At 39.4% G+C, this 22,608-nt stretch overlaps 1 protein-coding gene across 4 annotated transcripts in view; it reads right to left on the bottom strand.

The window, feature by feature from the left end:
• Positions 1–2,054: 2,054 nt before the first annotated feature.
• LOC125234658 (high affinity cAMP-specific and IBMX-insensitive 3',5'-cyclic phosphodiesterase 8) overlaps positions 2,055–22,608 on the bottom strand; it is a 371,159-nt gene continuing 350,605 nt past the window's right edge. For 3 of the 4 annotated variants that reach the window (XM_048140993.1, XM_048140996.1, XM_048140995.1), the window contains 13 exons: positions 14,669–14,726; positions 13,541–13,708; positions 12,979–13,178; positions 11,821–12,004; positions 11,174–11,350; positions 9,994–10,026; positions 7,393–7,485; positions 6,608–6,859; positions 6,311–6,527; positions 4,148–4,338; positions 3,726–3,859; positions 2,996–3,150; positions 2,055–2,489 (listed from right to left, as the gene is read on the bottom strand). In XM_048140993.1, the coding sequence (XP_047996950.1) occupies positions 2,326–2,489; positions 2,996–3,150; positions 3,726–3,859; positions 4,148–4,338; positions 6,311–6,527; positions 6,608–6,859; positions 7,393–7,485; positions 9,994–10,026; positions 11,174–11,350; positions 11,821–12,004; positions 12,979–13,178; positions 13,541–13,708; positions 14,669–14,726 (2,026 nt within the window). In that variant the 3' untranslated portion in view covers positions 2,055–2,325. The remainder of the gene's footprint in view (positions 2,490–2,995; positions 3,151–3,725; positions 3,860–4,147; positions 4,339–6,310; positions 6,528–6,607; positions 6,860–7,392; positions 7,486–9,993; positions 10,027–11,173; positions 11,351–11,820; positions 12,005–12,978; positions 13,179–13,540; positions 13,709–14,668; positions 14,727–22,608) is intronic. The other variant, XM_048140994.1, reaches the window with a different exon arrangement.

Here is a 22,608-nt window from a genome sequence, read left to right as displayed (position 1 = left end):
AACACAATATACTAGTATGAATTTCAAAATTACGATAAAGAGAAATTTGAAATTGAGAAAGTAATCGGTCGGCGTGCAACTGGGTACTTTTAGACGCCCAGTCTTTTCCCGAATACTCCAAATTGAATCCAGACAACGGAACGTTGTTGGACTTTCAACCCTATTCCATTATACCAGTAAAGTATTTACTTGGTCTCGTTTCTGGCCTTAAAGTGCCACGTCAAATTCTTCAGCTAGGCACTAGATGTTCACAAGAACATTATATAATTTTTAGATCTTTAGAATTTCGTTTAACACCCGTAATTTTTGAATTTTCTGTTTTTGTAATAGTGCTCCCACACTGAGTGTTATAAAATGTTATATAACAGAGACAGCGTGGTGGCATTGACATGACGCTGTCCTTGTCACACTGTGTTATATAACATTTATAACAGCCAGTATGGAAGCACCATAATTCTGAGATTTATATCTACTGTCGATTGTCGACAACGCTTTCTTAGTTTTGGAAAAATAAAACATATGATTAATAATTTATATGCGAGTGTGCACGGGAAAACGTCCCACTTTGTCGATTGCTTTAAAGCTGCTGTATCAGCTTATTCATATACAGATACAAGTAAATCTCGCCTTAATGGTAACCGACAAAGTGAGAAGTTTTACTAAACACACTCACATGTATTTTCTACGTTTCCTTTACGTTGCCGTGGTTGGGTAAAAGGTATTAGGCTGATAGTCCACTATCGTATCATATGTTTTATTTATGTTTATCATAGAAATATGATCATAGGCAACATGCAGTCCTTTTTCTTCACGTTGGAGAAAAAGGGAGGCATACAGACCTATGATCACATTACTATGATAAACATATCATAGTGTACTTTCGGCCTTAGTATTCTTAAATCATTTAAAGGTGAATCACCAACTCACTTTTTTTTCAAATCGCTTTTAGTTTGAGTTCATCGTTCATTCATGTGCATTTTTTTATACAAAATGCTCAGTTGAACGATGTTAATCAACGATTATGACGTTAACAGTGATCCAAAGTCGTCTTTCAAAGAGTTGTTGAGTCTATCAAATGCCAAAGACCTTTGACATTCCCAGCAGACGACATTATTTCAAACAGCTACGAAGAATTATTTAGGTAACACAAGATCACTGAATCTAGACGATTTAACAGTACAACTTTGTTCCAATCAATTGATCGACTCGAAGTTTATTATTATTACCTAGTTTCGCAAATCTGCATCATAATATATAGAAATTGATGTTTTTATTTTTTTACCGCACCACAGACATCGAGTTCTGGGTACGTAGCCAAATGCACAAACGCTCACAATAATATCTGTTTCGAAGCTATCTATCTCTATCGCTCTTGCGTATGGGCGCGACAGAGCCAGACTGCATTTCTGTCGGCGTCTGGCGTCGTCGATTCGGCAACGCCGGCAGGCCCTTTAATGAGTACTCGAAAGAATCGTTCCGGAACCCTCTTATCTAAATACTCGCGAGAATCATCCAATGTTTACGAGATTGCTAGAAACCCTTATCAATCTCGCGAGAATTAGGGATAACGAGACTACATAAAAAAATGGCATTCTGTTTAGTCCGTCAGTTAGATTGTCCAAAAATACTGAACAGACATTTTTCGCTTTTTCTAATTAATAAAAAAAAATACAAAGAGCATCAAAGTTCCGGAGTGGGGGCTGACGTCACTTTTAGGTAAAAAATGTACCAAGGCGTGACGTCACGCGAAACTTCAACGCACTGTTCCGTTATCATTTTTCGTTTACGATAAAATATGTATCCAAAATTGTTTGTAAATGTAACTGACGGACTAAATAGTTTTTTCCCCTCACTAGCTCGGAAACACGTGTTTTGTCCTTTAATACCAGCGGGTAAAAACGCATTTTATCCACTAGTGGGTAAAGTAATTTGACCTTGAATAAAGTCAAATTAACAGCTTTAAAATTGATAAAAGTAGGTGAATCTAGTAATAAAGATGATTTACCACCTGTTGAACTACTGGAAGCTGTGATAAACGCATTTTTTGCGTTGTAGTTTCCTCGCTACAGTGAGGGGAAAAGTTTTGTGTTACACTCGGGTGCAAATGTATTTTACTTCTCGTGTGTTAAAAAACTCGCAAGTTCCGGATTCTATTCTATCTTATATAATACTTTCATCTCAACTATAGAATGCTTTCACTTGCTCGTTTTTCAATTCCACACTCGGCGTTGAAATACAACTTTGCCCCCTTGTATAACAAATAACTATTTTTTTTTTTAGTCGTCTCGCCTATTATCCAGTGTGGAAAAGTGTCGGTCGTTGACCCTACTCCTCGGCGGTGGAGTCGGGCGCGGGCAGGGCGGCGGCGGCGGCGGCGCGCTGCGCGCGGCGCACGTCGGCGATGGTGGTGACGCCGGCCTCGTCCAGCTCCTTCCAGCGCGCGTGGTTCTGCTTCGCGTGCGTCACCAGCTCTGGCATGTCGATGAACACTGGAAGAAAATAATTAAATTCTCCAGAGTGTTCGAATTGTTCTGTGAGTTGGCTCTGCTTGGTCAAATCATCTATCGAACTTTTGGCTAAATGATAGGCACGCCACAGACGGTCTTAAAAATTCATAGTCTTAAAAAAAGACTTGTATGCAATCTGAAAGTTCTGTCAGTTTGAACTGGCAGTTTGCATACAAATCTTTTTTAAGATTATGAATTTTAAGACTGTCTGTGGCGTGCCTTAGAACAGTATTTTTCAGTTTTCTTTATGACACCCCTTAGTGTATATTGCTTTACGACTGGTAAAAGGCTACGTGATGTCCCAAAGAGGACCCACAGTTTGAAAAAAGTAGGCATTAAGTATAATCAACTAGAGCAGTGTAAACACACACTGCTGGGAACTCCATGTATTACTTGCTGGCATCATACCACATTCTTGTTCAAGCAGAATCGTAGTAATCGTTAAATCACTACTAACTTACCAGAAAAACAGAAAATACAGCACTTACCAGCCCAAGCATCCATCATGTCCTTAATGATGTAGTCGATGAACCCGATCTGCGAGCGCGGGATGGAGCAGGTCGCTCGGTCGAACATCGGCATCACCACCGGCAGGTCCTTAGCTTTCTCCTCGTCTGTCTGCAGGAAGTATTCCTCCGCAATTCTAACAAGAATACAATCAGATTAAAAAAACATCAGTTACACTCGAAAGAACATGCAGATTACAAATTTTAAAGCGACTTTGTTGTGACGACATGAGCACTTAAGCCTCCGCCGCACATGAGCGTTTTGAAAGCGCGGCGTAAGCGGGGCACGATGCGAGCGTGCCGCCAGCGCCGTGCGGGGCCCACTTTGATCGCGCACGAGCAGTCGCACACAACACAAGACAGCAATGTTGCTTCCTGAGTGTCTAACGCGCAAAAATCAAAATAATTTATTCAGCAAATAGGCCACAGGGGCACTTTTACACGTCACATGTACATATTTAGAAAATATTTAAAATTGAATTGAAATTACAATTGATACTATACTAATTCTAAGTTCTAACTAAAGTATAACTCTACTACAATTAATTAGAGATGTAGAAGGCGCGCTTCGCAACGCGGATTGGAAAAGCGGGCAGCTCTCATCGCGCCCCGCTCACACCACTTCATTTGCATTTTATTTAAGTGTCATACACGCCTCCCAAATTTCCGGCCAACCAATGTTCCGTGATGCGAAATACAAGATTTCCTTTACCTTCTAGCCCACTCAAAAGCAAATTTCTGCGGCCGCGAAGCGTTAGACACGTCAGCGCATTTGATCATCATACGCTTCACCAGCACGACGTTCTCCGGCTGGGTGATGACTGCCGGGTCGAGAGATGGCGGATCCTGAAAGCAGATAATCGGGGACTAAAAATATTGGAAATGACCTAAGTGAAACGGAGTAAGTAGCTCATAATTGTCATTGAACTGATGTTTACAAGTACATATAGCAGTTTTTTATTTACATCGGTAGTTAATACATTTGGGAGGTGTATTTAGCTTGGAGAGTACTTTCGTATCCTACCGACTGCGCCATGTCAGTAGATATAAAAACCACTTTGTTCATATACATTTTAGCCTTTTGGATCCAAGATCATATCCAAGACTATTGTCTTCCGTCCTTATCCCACTCACCAAGTCAGTATTCATGTTGTCCTCTTTACTTCCACCCACGTTGCCCTTGGCGTAGAAGACGTTGACGAACTTGGCGAGATGCTCGTAGTGCCGCGTCATCTCTGTAGCTAAGATCATGTCCACGACGTTGTGCCGCACCGTCTTGTACGTATCGCGGTCGAGATTCTTGAATATGTTCACGCGATCGTCATCTGGAATTGAATTTTAGGGTTAGTCTGACTTTTGGTAATTTAATTTCAATATATATTGCTGTATCACTAATCTTGCTATATTTCCGAGCTCATGTATAGTCTGTGGCCAAGAGTAAGCCCATTTATAATTTTAAAAAAAACTGATTTATCAGTACCAGCGAGGTGCATACGCTGCTGACCAGCTGTACTCATAAATCACAGATAAAATGGATACGTCCCATCATGCGGTTCTTCTCATGAAAGTATGCTGTTTTGTATGCGGAAGCCTGGCCTGGTGGCCAAGGACATTATTGAGCATATGCAGGGATGCCCTTATGAAGGTGCAAAGGACAGTATGCATGGCTATAACGGGCGCGTTCAGAACGACGCCAACAGCAGCATTGGAGGTACTATTGGATCTCCCGCCGCTACATCTAGTGATACAGTCTGAGGCACTGAAATCGCTACACAGGCTGGCATTAACAGGCCTCTGGAGCGATAACATGCCGAAGACTAAACACACAGGCATGGAATACAACAATTCTGTGGGAAGGCTGATGAGTATGGGCTGCGACAAAATGCAACCCAAGTTCATCTTCCACAAAAACTTCAAAACCAAAGTCCATACCAGAGCCGAATGGAATGAGGGCCTAGAGGCACCCACCCCCGATGACAATACCATCATCTGGTATACAGACGGGTCCAAGATGGCATCTGGTACGGGCGCAGGCATTTATGCAAATGACCACAGTGGTAGTATCAGCATGGGCAATTATGCTACTGTCTTCCAAGCTGAGACATATGCAATAATTGCCTGTGTACAGTCGCCATCAGATATATAAGAGCGCCCGAGGTACTCAAAAATATCTGAACACGCCTCTATTGCCTAGGCGTTAGAGGCGTGTTCAGATATTTTTGAGTACCTCGGGCGTTCTTATATATCTGATGGCGACTGTACATGAGAATATAGTTAGACAAACCCAAGGTAAGAATATCTATATACTCAGCGACAGTCAGGCGGCACTCAAAGCCTTTACATCGCCCAGAGTTGACTCTAGACTGGTATTAAACGGCATCCAAGCTCTTAACAAGCTTGGAAGGCAAAACAAAGTGCAACTAGTACGGATACCGGGACACGAAGGCTTCATTGGCAATGAAAATGCTGATGAACTTGCCAAGGCCGGATCTGAAGACAACTTCATAGGTCCGGAACCTTTTGTGGGCCTTTCACAAGGAACCATTAAAACGGCTATGAAAGACCAAACAAAGGCTAATCACCAAAAAGAGTGGGATGCCCTGGTAGGTCTGAAGCATTCAAAGCTCTTTATGCGGAGTGTAGACTCTGGATGGAGCAAAAAGCTAGGAATAATATTTTTTTTTATTTATTTTTTTTATTTTAGCTAGGCAAAAGACAACTCCGAATTATAACGGGGGTGTTCACAGGCCATTACGGGGTCAAAGGGATTTTGGCCAAGATGGGACACGCTGACAACACTGATTGTCGCATGTGTGGCGAAGAGGAAGAGACCGTCAGACATCTAATGTGTGAATGTCACGCCCTCGCCAGACAAAGAATGAGGAACTTTGGAGCAGGCTACCTAGCACCAAAGGACTTCAGAGAGCTACCCATGAGCCTCATCATCCGATACGTAGAGATGGTCGAGAAGCTCCTGAATAGCTGAAGGATCTTAGGATCGAAGGGGGTAATTGCACAAAAGATCCCGATGGGTCGAAGTGTATCCGGATGGGCCCCCGCAGATTTAAGATAAGATAAGATGCTGTCTTGTTAGGAATACTTACTAAGCGTGAGCTTGAAGGTTAGCGCAGTATGGTGGATGAATGGAGAGCGGGTGCTACGAGTTGCAGAGGAAGGTATAGATGGTACCAGGGTAGTCCACGTCGCGAGCTGCTGCAGCGATGAGGGCCGCTTCCGCTTCGATGGGCTATAATATTGTCCTTCCTCGAGGAAGTATGTAGCCTAAGAGATACTCACTAAGCGTGAGCTTGAAGGTTAGCGCAGCATGATGCGACTCCAGTACACTGATGTCGTTGTACAGGATGGAGAGCGGGTGGCGCAAGTTGCAGAGGAAGGTGGACGTGGTGCCAGGGTGGTCCACGTCGTGAGCTGCTGCAGCGATGAGGGCAGATGCCGCTTCAATGGGCTCCAATACTGTCTTCAGGCGGTCCTTCTCGAGGAAGTATGCTACTGCCTGAAAAGAAAAAAATGCCACGTGAAGGGATTACTTGACACCGCCAGCATTGTTAAGTTTTACCAAAAACAGTAAAGTACCTGAAGAACATCCGCTGCATGCGTCGAGTTATGGTACGTGTTGACAGCGTGATAGTTGGTCTCTATGATGGTCAGCCAGTGCAGCAGCGTACGCTCATCGCACTCAAGCGCCGAACACACGTCGAAGCGACCTCCCATGAGGGCTAGACCGAGATGCGCCAGCGGCCGTCCGCGTGTCAGCTCCTCGAGTCGGAAGATCTCGAAGTCCCAGTTCAACGCTGTGTCGAGAAGGTCTCGGAGTTGCCCTGACGTCTGAAAAATTATCATGTTTTGGTTTATGGCTTTGTTAATAATGTGTGGCACGTCCTGCCAGGCCTGATTAAATATATGAGGTAGGGTAAGTAATCAGAATAACAATGCAGCTTAATATCCACTTTTTAAATTTTGGGCAAAATAAATTGATTGTTGATTACTTACCTAATCAACAGGATTTGTAAGAGAGTAATTTTGTCTATTATCGATTATTTCGAAGAACAGTAAGACAATGCGAGTCTAATGGTTCTACAATCTAGAAGCAGTAGGGTAAATGCCCATAATCCCATATATTTTATTCATATTGTACAGTCACAGCAGAACATAACGATACTGGAACACATACATTACATCCATATTATAATGCCTGTTTCTCGGTTCCCACCATTATGACATTATGACATTTTTCTTCACTTTTTCAATTTTCATAACATACTAGGTACTCATAACATTGAAATGTGCCTGTCCGATTAAGATACAGCCAGTGTCCAAAATATTTGTTATGACTATGGAATATTTGTCTTTAAAATTACCTTATGTTTGATGTTAGTCCTGTTATTCTGCGAGCGTACAACAGTAGAATCGTTGCTGCTTCGTCGCGACGACAACACGTTTGATGGTCCTTGCTGGAACATTAACATTTAAACTGTAACATTTAATAATATTAAAAGCCAGACAAAAGTACCGAGAACAATTTTGGAAGAGGTTTTGCCAATTGTGTTATTACAATACTTCTATGATTTCTATCTACAAGAGAAAAGTGACAGACATGTGTAAGACCTGAATGCACGCTAATATTGAGCGTGCAGCGGTGCGCTAGGATAGGCTATTAAAATCATATTTAATTTGGCACAATAAATTACTGTCTTCTGTAATATTTGACGTAAGAAACAAATATTTAATAATTTTGGGTATTAAATGTGTACGATGACCACGTATTTTTAATTCAAAAATGTGAGTAATTTTTTTTTAATTTTGGCCACCGAAAACGCTGTCTGGTGACGTCATAGAATTCATGTCAAATCAATCACTGACATAATGACCTTTATGCCTCGTACTTAAAGTGTCAGAAAGTGTTGTTTTCGCACTGAATGACTGCATTCACAGACAATCTGTAGATGACATGCCTGATGTTGTTTTTGCCTGATTACGTAAAAGTATTCTTTAAAAATATTTTTTGCGGTTTATAAGTCATAATAAATATAGTGATATTTTTTTTCCGGTTAATTGGACAGTAAGTAATAATATAACACAAACTTTAATAAAGGGTCAAGTAGCTTATTGAAGCTCATACAATTTTCCTGAGTTGACGCTTCACACCCGCTCCGCTGCACGCCCCGCTGAACGCTCCGCTCCGAGCGTCCACTCAGGCTTTACACTTAAGCGAACTACTGACGATTACTATTTCGTCACTACTTTGAAAAAAATCTCGTATCTCACACTGCTCCTCAAAGTTAAAACGCAGTAGGTCTATATGCATTGCATACATACTTATTACATTTTTCTTTTCATTGACAGAAGAAGATACAAATATTTTTCAAAGTAGTGACGATTTACATTTAGGGCACTGCTCTACTTGTAATTTGCTAAGAATGAAGTGGATTTAGGAAACTTAGGAATACCTAGATTAAAACATGGACTATTGATAGTGTTGATATTAAAATTAGTATAATTTTGCGCCGTGCGGCGAATTGTTAGTAAAGACGGCGAGGCGATGTTATTTGTTAATGACCATTTTGTACCTACTTGTTATTGTTAGTAGCATTTTGTTACTTATACGTAAGTACATGTAGGTAATTATTATTTAATTTTGAGGTAAGAATGCTAATTCGTAAATCTCTACAAGTGACGGTTTTACGGAAAGAGTTTGTCGGAATCCAATGATATCGATTTTATTATTTATGGCAGTAACGCCTTATGGATTACAGATAACTACGTATTTACTAATAAGTAGACATTTGTTCTATAACTTGGGTTACTTTCCATATATTTTATTTGCATTTTATTAACGTTTCTATAACAAACTAATTATACTATGTAACTGCTCCATCGAAAAGAAAGCAGGAAAAGGACTAAAACGAAATACTCTTTTTAATAAAATTGTTTAAAAATAATTTTTAGTCTTCTACAAATTACTATCATTCATCAAACGGGCCCCAAGAGCGGTTTCCGGATTTTATAAATTTGTTATTCAACATATCACTAGCGTTTATTCAAAGCGCAAGAGCCAATAACAAATTCATGAAATCGGAATACTGCTCCTGCGTAAAAGTTCCAGAATGTAGCTTTCTAATTCAACCCTTGATTGAGTACAATTCGATTAGGCCTAAACAAACAAGAAAATCGCATTAGGTATCCCTTTTCTAAATCTAAACTAAGGTTCGATTGGGATAGCAGTACATATTTATTGCATGGGTTTCGAAGAGATACTCAACCAGTTAGAAACTAATCAGCTAAGAGAGATGGTAAAGTAAACAGATCTTGAACAGTAAAGTGTCTTCATACTTTTTGTATACATCTATAGTGACCCTGATCCAGATGGCAGATGGAATGAATACTTTGTTAAAACAACAGTATATATCTATAGTAAATTGTGCTACAAGGGAGGTTAGAGGGAATATTGATAACGAGTGTTATAATTCGCGGCAGCCGCAGACCGGAGTGAATTATAGCGACGAGTTTTCTATATCTCTACCTCCTGAGTTACACATAAAGTTTTCACCACATTTGAGAGGAACACACAGAAGAAATAATCATAAGGAATGTTTGAATTTGACAGCATCTTAGCCATAATTATTTGCTATCATTATTAAATTTTAAGTTTCGATTGGAGATTTTTACAAAAGTTTTGTCATTTGGCTCCTAAAGCAGGAGGCTTAGTTTTGTAGGATGTAAATACAACCAAAAAATGGACAGGTGTCATGGTTCCTTTACAAAGTGAAATGAAATTGAAACATTTATTTAAATAACACAGCGAGTTACATTTTAGTCTGGTCCCCACACTAGGCATAGCCTGTCCTGTGGTGGAAGTATAAAGACACTTTACTGTTTTCGACAAGTGTACTATGATGAACTGCAAGAAATGGAGGCTAGAGAGAAGTAGGTACAGCATTTGCTATATTCAAACCTCCTACCATATAAAATAGGTTCGTGTTCACTTGCTCCCTCTTCCGGCACGAACAGGATCATAAACAAATAAATAAATGTTAGTGTACAGTCTACCCTCTACAGTCAATGTTTCGTCTGAAATTGAGTTGTGACAATATTGGTCTAGAGCTAGACGGAACCGATAGAAAGCTAGGTAGCGAAAAACCAAAGAAAATATATAAAGATTCAAATGATTGTGCGGCACATTATTAGATATCATCATATCAGTATCAGTTACTATATTTTGCATGTTTGGTAACATTATCTTGATACACGTAATAAACATTTTTAGTTAGAGACAGTCTCAAGAAGTGATTATTTGGTCTTTTGGACTGTCTCGGAGGCCTTTTATCTAGAGTGTAGCATATAAAGTCTAAACTCTGACTGCCGTTTGGCAAACGCCTCCATAACAGTCTCCACTGAAGACTGTCATGAACCCCGAATCCATGTGTAGCAGTTAACACAAATACTTATGTATATTTGGGGTTGAATCTACATGGATGATATTTACTTATGCAATTAATGAGTTTCAATAGTAGGGTCGCTATTGTCACAACTAAATTCCGACTTACAAATACACATGCTATTTAATAATTAATTTCGTACATAGGTACCTATATATTTAGGTAGTTATAGACAAAATTGATACAATAACTTCACTTCACATATGTAGGTAAGGTACATATTAATACAGGGACAACGTAAACATTCGCCACTAAGGTAAGTACCAAACCAGGAGTAATTTAGCATAGGTATATACTTTCACAGAATCGTACATTATATAAAAAGTAATCTGATTAATAAGCAAGAACCCAATAGCCACAAACCAAAGCATACATTTTACAGTAAACGCATCCATCTTCTCTAATATTTTATTCAGTCGCCCGTGGTCGTATTTACAGCTGGATAAGATTTTATGAGTCCTGCATGCCGCAATGCAGACTCGACGTCGAATTTTTCGTTGCGCCAAAACTTTATCAACATAAAACCATTGCAGCAAAAGATTTTATAGCTCATTTTTACGAACTTTTAGAGTCGTTGAATTTCTGGAGATTTTCTGGATAATGCGCTTTTTATTCAACTTCTTTAACTTTTATAAGTTTGCTTGGTTTTAATTTAGGAATACTAAGTGAAAAGTTAAGTTAAACTCATAAACAAGGCACTTACCGACAGCAAAGCGCCAATAAGATCAGTAGCGATGGGATCTTCGACTCGCAGTTTGGGTTCGTCTTTCATTTGTGGAGAGTAGAGCTCGGAGGTTCGAAGCATGTCAACGGCGCGCTCGATGCAAGCCACCGTGGACGGAGGGGCGCCGTCCGTGGCCGTCGAGAGGAGGGATATCACCTGGAATATAATGTTTGTGAGTGGATAAAGTTTATGATGTCAGCTTCAAACGTCCTTCCATGTTCTATTTCTTTGGATAATCAATGTTTTGTACTTGACAACAAATGGCATGGTTCCGTTCCAGGCTGTAACTTATTCTAAGCTTTATTTTTTGGGAAGCGTGTTCGCCAAATGCCACAACGATACCCAGCGGCTTGTAAGTATTGCACGGGAATCTTCTCAATACCTTAGTGATAGGAACTTCAAGCAGCAGCCCTTGTTGTTTAGCAAGCGAGGTCCGCCGTAGACCGTCAGAGGCCACGGAGCGTACGTCAAGCGAGCCGCGTCGGATGGAGTGGAACGAACCGCGTGCAGCGCCGGTCGCGTAACTCGAGCTTACGTACGAGTTTCATTGATTTGTCCTATCATAACGTCACTATCTTCAGGGTTGGAAGGTCTTCGATGCGATCTGGAGTCAAAACTTTTCTTACCTTGGTGATAGGAGCTTCAAGCGGCAGCCCCTGTAGTTTAGCGAGCGAAGTCCGCCGTAGACCGTCAGAGGCCACGGAGCGCACGTCAAGCGAGCCGCGTCGGATGGAGTGGAGCGAGCCGCGTGCAGCGCCGGCCTCGGTCGCGTTGCCCGGCTCGCATACTAGGACGAGGTGAGATGTGCTCCTGTGGAGAAAAAATAAAGATGTATGCACGGTGTCACATGAGGAAACTGAGTAATTTTAACAGCGTATTCCTCATCATATTGGAAGAGTAAAATGTCATTTAAACTTTATTCATTCTGGATTTCGCCTACTTTCAGAGTAAGCATTTAAAAAAATAATAATTACTTATTATTTCTCAGAACAAAATGCTTATTTGATGGCGATGATGCCGTTATCAGACATAATCTAAGTATCCTCGTTGATATATATCAAAAAGTAACTAAGTAGGTACCTAGTGACTAATTGCAAAAAAGTATTTTTTTAGAAAAAAAATGTTAACTTTTATTTTATGTGCCAGTTTTAGAAATAACATTTACTTTTTTTATGTGAAAATACATCCAATAAAACAAAAAAAAAATTTTTGGCGTAAGTAATTTGCTTGACGTTATACACCCTGTTTTTATTGAATTCCGTTAACTTTAAGGGAAGGTTCTTTAGATCAAATACAATTAATTTCTCTAAGAAACTAACATCTTAACTCTTACGGTTATCGAGTTACTAAAAAAATAAAGATAATTACTGAATACGTGTGTGACAGCCTTTACCAATTCCTAATGTTATTTGTTTTGACATGTGCCGTCAATCACCTGACGCTAACTTGATTGTTACTCTTAAGGGTCTCTCACACTAATAAATTCATTTATTATGTAAGAAAATGATGAAAAAAATTGTTTTGCCCTATTTAACTAAAAGTGATATACAGGCTGGTTCCTGATAATGAACCTAGCTACGTGTCGAATTTAACGGAAAACAAAAAAAACACGCTGTATTACATTTTATCTTTATTTTGCCCTCACAAATAACTGTATTAGCGACCGTCGAGTATATGACAATACGCTTTGTGAGCTGTCCAATTCCGCCACTTGCAGCTAGTTCCATAGACACATCATCATCATCAGCCGAGTGCACCATATCTGCGCGAGTTTTCACACTAACCTGTTCAAGGCTATAGAGGCACCCCGGCACGGTAGCAACAGCGGGTCCGGCGCGCCGCGCCGACGCAACGTAACCGGCGCCTCCCAGTCGCGTGCGCCGCTTGTAGCCAATCTCATGGCCTCGCCTCCCGCCGAATCTGCGAGCCGCGCGCCGTCTTCAGCCCGCCAGCCAAGCACTCGGCACCAGGCTTTGTTTGTTACCTTGAATGTAACACATTGTTAGTTATAAGTTGCCATTAACATATTCGCTGAGAATAGTACTTCATGGCAATTGGAGAATTATCTTTAAAATGTGATTAAAAGCCGTCTTCTCTTTGATAGACCACTTATTTTGAAAAGAATTGTAAAGTAAATAAATTCGGACCTTTTCAGCACCCATCTACTCCACGTCGAGGAAAAGTGCCTCCATCAACTTTAAAACGGGCCCACGCTTGCATCTTCCGAGCGTTGGAGTCTAGTCAACTCTACTCGATGCAACTTTGGCACAATATCTACGCAGCGAAGCTGTTTTCCACAGCGCTCGACTCGTCGCCAATGTTTAATAAGCGTAGCTTCAAACTTACTAGTATCCTCTGTTGGTCGTCAGTGACAGCGACGAGGTCGCGACAGCGGTCGGCGGCGGCGGCCAGCGCGGCGACGGCGGCGATCTGCGCACGCGCCGTTGCCGCTGCCGCTCGCGCTTGAACCACTTCCGCGCACCATGCCGTCGCGCCGACTGTCTCTACCATCACCTGAGAAGACGGAGAAAATCATTATCTTCATTCAAGCGTTTCGGAAGCTATGTACGAAATATAATTAGTATAACTTCCTAACCTAATGGCGAGCTTGTTGAGATATACCTAAATAAGTACCTATATTTAATTGAAAAAGTAATCGTGGTGCAACCTTTAGTACCTTTAGAGCATTGTTTCCTTAGCTACTGTTGTTCACTGATTGATACTGTATAAAAGTTTAAATACTTATTGGTTCACTGTGGTTCGAACTTGTGACAATGCGATTGGGCCAAAACGTCGTGAGTTCAAACCTCCCCGGCGCTCAATAACATCAATGATGGTTGTGATAGGAAAAAAAAGAAGGGTCAAGATTATATCCCGTATGTTGGACACTGCTCGTTGACACGATTAATACACTCAAGTAAAATGTAGGTCAAAAGTACCTATTCTATGTCTAACCGCTTAATGAAAAAGCATGGTTTAGAATTTTGGGTCACGTCTCTCACAATTAGCAAATACATTAACCTACCTACATTTGTTTGATGTCACTCCAAAATACACAATGCTGCCATTATAAAATATCCTTTGTAACAACTCCTGAATGTAGGCCAACAAGGAGAAAGGAATTTACCCAATTGTAAAGACGTTTTTTGTCTGTAATTTAGGGTAATTCAAATTGGCATAATGCCTGTGAAGTAGGTTACCAAAGTTGCCATTTCTTGTATTCAAAGTTAATCTAAAGCAGCAGTCTTTTGTTTCGGTGCTACGTAGGTAAAGGTACTTACAATTTTTGGCCAAAAATGGATGTATACTTTCTTTATCACAACAGGGGGGCTATCATGAAGTGCTAAAGCCGTTCAGTTTAGGTTGAGAGAGAGGGACGGAGCTATGGAGCTGCTATAGCTTCGTCCCTTTCTCTCAACCTAAACTGAACGTCTTTAGCACTTTATGGTAACCCCCCAGTAAGTTATAGCTTACCCTATTGAATCCTACTTCCAGATAAGGCAGAGTGGCGAAGTCATCTTTCAGGTAGGCGCTGAAACAAAAACAGATCATTATTAAATTAAGTAAATAGGTAATACCAAAGAGGATCGAGTATTATAGAGAGTTACTGTCAAAGTAAAATGTGTAATCACAGTGCATAGACTGCCATCTCTCGACACAAGCTTGAAACTTTTGAACCTCAGTTTTGACAATTTGGCCCATATTCTTAGAATATGTGTTAAAATGTCAAATATTAATATTAGCGCCATCTAGCCGAGCATCCCCAAACGGTGTATCGCCATCTAGGTCACCGTACCCTTTTCTGTATGGTATTGAGGTACATTTTTTTCTTAGACTTTATCTGTCTATACGAAGTTATATATGTCTTTGGTAATACCTAATTAAATACTTAGCAGGTTCATAATTTTGATAAAAAAATTACGAATAATTTATATCGATTTATACATACATACAATCACGGCTGTATCCCATAAAGGGGTAGGCAGGGCACATGAAGCTACTCAAGTCTCAGTGCTTCTCGGTTTATGATTCATCTTTAACACTTGAGGAACAATAATGGGTTTTATGAGTTAGTTACATTGTAACAGATAGTGCTACTTTTTCAGGAAAGTATCTGCAAGGACGATATAATATAGGGATCGACAAAAAAGGGTACCCCTGAAATGTATGGGCCTTTTAGGCTTAAAACTAGATGGCGCTGTTTCGCAGCCTGGAAGTGGCCAAAATCATATTTTCCCCAAATATTTTTGCGTCTTTTTATTTTTTATAAGAACAAATGACATGCTTTTTTATTTTAATATCATCATATCTCGCCAATACACATTATGAAAAAATAAATAAAGTAGGCACCATCAGTGTAGTTAGTATTTACAAGGTGCCGCTAAAAAATGACGATTCTTAGTATAGAAATAGTGAATCCTATATAAATAATCCTAATGGTATAAGGATCATTTGGGAAAATTATATATTAATAACACTTAAATAAAAATTTCATACAATAATATATCATAAACTAGCCAATTAAAAAAGAGAAAACTAAAAATCTCAGTCTAATTCCCATTGTCTTTATGATACCTTGTTGTACAAATTGGGGAATTTGTTAACCTCATCAAGTATTTTCTCTCATTTACTTAAAGGTTAACTGGAAGAGATCCCTCAAAGGGATAAGTTCGCCTTTGTACTTCACATATCAATATATGCTATATTTTAATGTGTTTTTGTGCAATATACAGTTACTACTACTACTATTACTACTACTAAAAGACCCTGAAGCACAGTGCCCAAGATGCTGGCAGGATCATTTTAGTTGTCCACCATTTAATATTAAATTAAATATTTCTTGGTACACCTAACATTGGTACATATACCAACCAAATCACATACCCACTTATCATTCAAAAGTACTAGTAAGTATAATTAATTTTAATTGTTTTAGAAAATAAATACATCAACGTTATTTTGTTATCTAAGTACCCTATTCTATTTTAGTTTTCCTGTGGACACGTCGGAAACATAATTCAAATGTCTATTGTTACATAAAATAATAGCTTTATCATAGGTATCGCTAGAAAACAGTAACACAGTATGAAAACGAAAGCATATTGTTACATGAAACAATAGTAAACGTGGTGTCCACAATGCCAAACACCCGCCCGGGCCGTCGGGCCGTCACTCACACATCAAAGCACCATCGTCCGACATCCAGGGTACGTAACCGAATGCACAAACGCTCATGAAACGAAACGCTCGTAGATATTTATCTCTATCGCTCTTGCTTATACACAAGAGCGATAGAGATAGATATCTACGAGCGTTTCGTTTCGTAAGCGTTTGTGCCATTCGGCTACTTACCCTGGTCGTAAACCAAATACACATAAATGTGACGTTATCTAGGTAAGGGGAAGGTCCTTATTTTCTTCATACTAAACTGAACTGTCACCGCATACATCAGAATAACAGCGCCCTCTTGATAATAGTCACATATGTCTGCCAATTTTCTGGTCAGGCTTGAATTCAATTCAATTCAATTTAAGAGCGAGGCTCTTGTCGGTGCAGCTTGATGAAGTTGTCTCCACTTTGGTCGATCCGAAGCCAACCTTTTAGTATCCAGGGTGCGTAGCCGAATGGCACAAACGCTCACGAAACGCTCACGAAACGAAATGCTGGTCTATGCTGAAATCTATCTCTATAGCTCTTGCATATTGGCGCGACAGAGCCCGACTAACTGGCGCGGTGTTTCGTTTGGCGTCGGAGAAATGCCATTCGGCTACGGGGCCTGGTACGACACGGCCCTTACATGTTCCTTTACATGGCTCATATAACTCTTTCTTGGCCTTCCCCTTCCTCTCCTTCCATTTAATTTCCCTCCATCCATTTTTTTTCATAATAGAAGGCTTTAATTGTATGCTGCCAAATTAGTCCCAACGGCCGCCGTTAGTATTAACGTTGGATTTGCCGATAAGATGACAATATGTATTTGTGATAATCACCGCTCTGTCACACACGTTGCCAATATCGAAATACAGAAAACTATGATACGTGCGGTCACCAAATTTGATTTCTGTCACTTTTCCCTAAACGTTAAATATGAACATACTCATCTATATCATTTTACGCCGGTATCTAATATATTGTGTGTGAAATACAATGCCTCGGATTTCGAAATTCGGAAACAGCATATATAGTGAGGACGGGGCATGATGTCAGTTTTGACATAAGCTGTGAATGCCTTCCCATTTTACCGTGGACAATTATATTATCGTTCCTTATTTCACGCTTGTCGCGACATGTGGTTTGATAAGGATGAAAATATAGTATCAGAGATAGATATAGCTAGAAAGTTTAGGTATTTTGAACGTGAAAATAATCAAAATTGTTTACAATAGCTAAGTAAGAATGACCTCTTAATCTGAATGTCTGTGAACTGAAAATGGAAATTCAATATGATTCATATGATAGTAAGTAAATTAGGTAACCTAATGAAGATAAGATGCAAACTGGGTAGCAAAACGCTCTCATAGATAAATAGGTGGTACTTTAAATACCTTACGCCGTGTCTTGCGTGGGCGACGGTCGCGCGACCGCCGCCGTCGCGTCTCATACTTCCATATTGATAAGGTTTGATTTCGTATGCGTCGCATCGCCGTCGCGCGACCATCGCGCGACCGTCGCCCACGCAAGCCACGGCGTTAGCGTACCTGTGTGCACGCTCATATTGGACGTGCTGCGGGGCGGGGCGTGCGGCATACATGTCAAATTGAAGCTCATACAAGTGTCTTGACTAGACGCTGCATAGGGTGTACACACGCTCACCCGCCCCGCTCCGAGCGTCCACTCAGACCTTACACTCTATCGGCCCAGCCACGACATTGGTCTAAGCGCGGCAGCGGCGAGCGGCAGCCATACGTGCGAATGAAAAGTCCCATCGCTGTGTCTCGCTTCAATGTATGGCCGCCGCTCGCCGCTGTCGCGCTTAGACCAATGTCGTGGCTGAGCCGTATGTGTTTAGCTCCATAGACAAAGCGGTCGAGTAAACCTCACGTTTTCCGGATATCCTCTGTTTGCACACGTCGTGTCGGAGCCGTATCGTTGAGTGCCTGTTTACTTTCCATTATCCCTCATTTGAAACTATTCGTGACGACCAGAGAAGCTTATAATGGTTGCCTTTTTAATACGTTTATGACTTATTTTATGTCATGGGTTGGAAAATTTACGTTATTGTTCGTTAATCGGGGTTGGATAATAATTAAAAGCAAATGTAAGGTGACGTCGTTTTCGTTTTGTTGGTTACCTACATATACATTACAAATATTACAATACATATTCATAGTATTCATGTGAAATATTTCTAGTAAAACTATAAAAATGCCTATAAAAATGATTTATGTCAGAATCTTATACTTTTAAACGAGCAATTCTTGTATATTTATTTATTTATATATACCGACGATTTCGGAAACCGCTTTAAGGCTGCTTTCAAAAAAAACGTCAAAAGAATGTAAAATTGATAGTTTTAGTCGGTGAAATACTACACTTTCCGTTATCCAATAGATTTATTTAATTCAAGTTCCAGGTAGAGCATCTTATTATCTTGATTTTTATAAGACTGGATTTTTGAAAACTAACTCATTAAATTAATTATGAATTTTTCTCTAATGCACGTTTAGAAAAACGCACGTATAGAGCTGAATCAGTCGATCTTATTTGTAAAATTTGGACAATTTTGAATATTAAAACGGGTAAATTTATAATTCGTATATCCTGTACCACAATCATTTCAGACTAGATTTTTATTTTAAGTTTTTGAAAAAGAGTAAACTAGCCTAAGGCGAATTCAATTTTTTTCAGAAATTACCTAAAATTAAGTGACAATTTCTTTGAAAATCTACATCACATCGAAGTAAGATTTATACTAAATTAATCTGCAACGTTTACTTAAATTGCTGTTATGCCTTAGTGATTATAAATTGCTATTATTGATTTTTGCCAATTTTTTGAAAACGAGCCTTCACCGGTACAATTATTACCACTTTTGGACATTTTCTCATATTTTGTTAGACCAAGTAAAAAAAGTCCTATAATGTGATATATATTTATAAACTACTCGCAAAGCCCTTTAATTTGATACCACACACGGTATGATCGAGCGCTCGGTTGCGATTTCACTATTTTTAACACGAAAGCCCTCTTAAAATTTTTCGCTGAAATTTGTTGTGGGGGTTTTCGGGGGTGAAAAATCGATCTAGCGTAGCCTTAGATCCCGGAAAACGCGAATTTTCGAGTTTTCATGAGTTTTTCTTTCGCGTTTGTAAACGTAAAATATGGTCGTTAATTTCGCCGCGCGCGCATCGATTCCGCTTAGCTCAGTCGTACAAAGTCGGTCTAATGTACGCAGATAGATCGTAGGTGTCAAGGTTTCGAATCCCGGCCAGAAATTAAGTTTTTGTTTTTTGTCTTTTTTTTTGTTTTTGTATTTATAAGAGTTTTTTTTTTATCTAAAGACGTGATATATTAAAATGGTCGCCCAGATATTTTGATTTAAATTGAAACAATATTGGTACCTAATATATAAAATTAAAACGTTAATCATATTTATTGCTTAAAAAAATTGTACATATAGTAAAGATTATTTATATGACTAGTTTAACTGTTAAATATCGGATTACAACTGCAAGTAGCAAAAACAACTAAGTAACTACACAATATGTGTTGATACAGTAAGCCACGCAGCTTTAACTATAAATAAAGAGTCACTGTTGCTGGCTGTATTTGTACTTCACCCTGAATATGTAATCAATGTCCGCTCCCAGGTTCAAAAGGATCTAAGGCCGTTAAAACCATAAGGTGATATGTACATATTATTAAGAGATATATTTTATATGTTTTTCTTCTTACTGTAACGATACAGAGGTTTATTATTATTCTTACTTATGTTACACACCTTATTTTTGCCTAAAATTAAATTTGTTTACGCAAAAGTAAAGCGACAGTTTTCGCAGTAATTAATCTTTTGGGAAAGGTTTCAATACATGAAGGTATATTATGGGTATTCTGAAAATTAATACAACACTCGTGTAAAGTTACCTATCAACCTCCACGCACCCATATTATAGAAGAGCGTAGATCCCATATTATAGAAAATTCATTTAGAACCAGGAAAATGCTTGTTCAGCGTAGGTACCAAACATAAGTATGAGAGGTTTATCTGTTGTTGCTTTGCGGTACAAAGCAAGGTCCATATTTCTTTGAAAAAATATGAATAAAGATTAACCGAGCTTTTCGGTGTCCGGTGGGAAAAATACGACTTTTGAGGATATCTTCAAAGTCATATTCAAAAGACTCATTAATCCCATCATCCGCAAATCGACCTAATAAGCTCTATGAATTTTGCTTTTGTGCTTTTGAGATTAGTGACACAAAAAATATAATATTATGTTAATAACCTTGTGTGATCAGATGTAATATGATGTGTTTATAAGGAAATAATACCAATAAATATGCCTTTATATCATTGCGCACAGCTTTACCGCAGAAAACTTTTATAGGCCATTCAGCATACCGTTTGATCTCGATACGATTCAAGAGCCGTCACGCTGCTCGTGTTCGCATAAAGAAATCATTCTAGAACGGAAAACACAAGCTGGAATCATTGTTATTTATTTAGGTTAAGGATAAAACGGGATGTAGTTGCTAAGATGTCGGAAGGGACACACGTTACGACGGAGTTTAGTAGAATTTATAAAGATGGTGGAATATGAAGTGTAAAAAATGGCGGGGATTCATTTAAAAGGGCATATTTGGTGCCGTGTGTTGATTAGGAAAAGTAGAAGGAAACATTTTTGAAGTGTAAAATTATCGACTTTTGTCAGAAGAGTTACTCGTAAACAAAATGAATGACCTTGGAACTTTTTGCGTCAATAGATATTCTCATTCCCTACAAACCCTTACGAGTAAATGAATCCTCATTATTTGTTACACCTTGTACATATTGAACACAGAAGTTTTCAAAAATACTGTAACAATTTGGCTATTTTTTTTGCGTGATTTCTCTGACTAACTTGTTTTAAAGCGTTAAAAGCTAACATTTTACTAATGAAAGTAATAAACGCTTCTGCGAAGCTGAAAACTGCATTAGCCGAGAGTGGCATCTGGCATTAAATGTGTCTGTCTTAAATTATCAGAGTAATGCAGACGGATCAAAGGGGTTGGAACGAACGGCCTTAGACTGAGGACTGGACGCACAAGGAGCGCGGCGCGGTGAGCGGGGCGACGAGCGTTGCGATATGCGGCCGCGCCGCCGTTGTCGTCCAAAAGAGGTACAGTTAGTAGTCTACTTTCCTCCTAGTCAAATCAGCTTCTTTTTAAGAACTGTCAAACGATTTTGAACGACTTGCTAATTTGAATTTAATATGAAATTGAATTGAGAGACGTCACGGTCAACTGATTTACTTTATATATTTCTATCTGATTTATAAAATATAAATTAGAGTCTAAAATAAGTTCTGTCCCTGTTTTTTCAATAATTATCTGATGCTTTATTTCGTGCATGGTATAAAATATTTTTCCCCTCACTAGCTCGGAAACACGTGTTTTGTCCTTTAATACCAGCGGGTAAAAACGGATTTTATCCACTAGTGGGTAAAGTAATTTGACCTTGAATAAAGTCAAATTAACTGCTTTAAAATTGATAAAAGTAGGTGAATCTAGTAATAAAGATGATTTACCACCTGTGGAACTACTGGAAGCAGTGATAAACGCATTTTTTGCGTTGTAGTTTCCTTGCTATAGTGAAGGGAAAAGTTTTGTGTTACACTCGGGTGCAAATGTATTTTACTTCTCGCGTGTTAAAAAACTCGCAAGTTCAGAATTCTATTCTCGAACCACTCGCTTCGCTCGTGGTTCAACTATAGAATCCTTTCACTTGCTCGGTTTTCAATTCCACACTCGGCGTTAAAATACAACCTTGTATAACAAATAACTATTATTTTAAGTACAGCCAAGTTGCCTATTCTACATACATTTTCATCGTGTGCGCGCAGGGACACGAATCAAAATGTATCGGCAAGGTGCGTGAACGGAGGGCGCTGATAGGCGGAATAGTCAAACATGAATGTCAGCGGCAGCCGTCGGAACTAATTTGACTGTATAAAATATAACATAGAAAACTCCACAAAATGCGAGTAGCACTAGCCGTGCACCTAGCCAATAGGTTGGAATAAATCTGTTTATTTAACCCCCGACGCAAAAACGACGGGGTGTTATAAGTTTGACGTGTCTGTCTGTATGTCTGTCTGTTTGTCTGGCTGTCTGTCTGTCTGTCCGTCTGTGTGTGTGTCTGTCTGTGGTATCGTAACTCCCGAACGGATGAACTGATTTAGATTTAGTTTTTTTTTGTTTGAAAGCTGAGTTAGTCG

This window comes from Leguminivora glycinivorella, chromosome 16, assembly GCF_023078275.1.
Source record: "Leguminivora glycinivorella isolate SPB_JAAS2020 chromosome 16, LegGlyc_1.1, whole genome shotgun sequence".
NCBI lineage: Eukaryota > Metazoa > Arthropoda > Insecta > Lepidoptera > Tortricidae > Leguminivora > Leguminivora glycinivorella.
The sequence above is the reverse complement of the archived record's forward strand: the minus strand, read 5'-3'. Positions and strand labels throughout refer to the sequence as shown.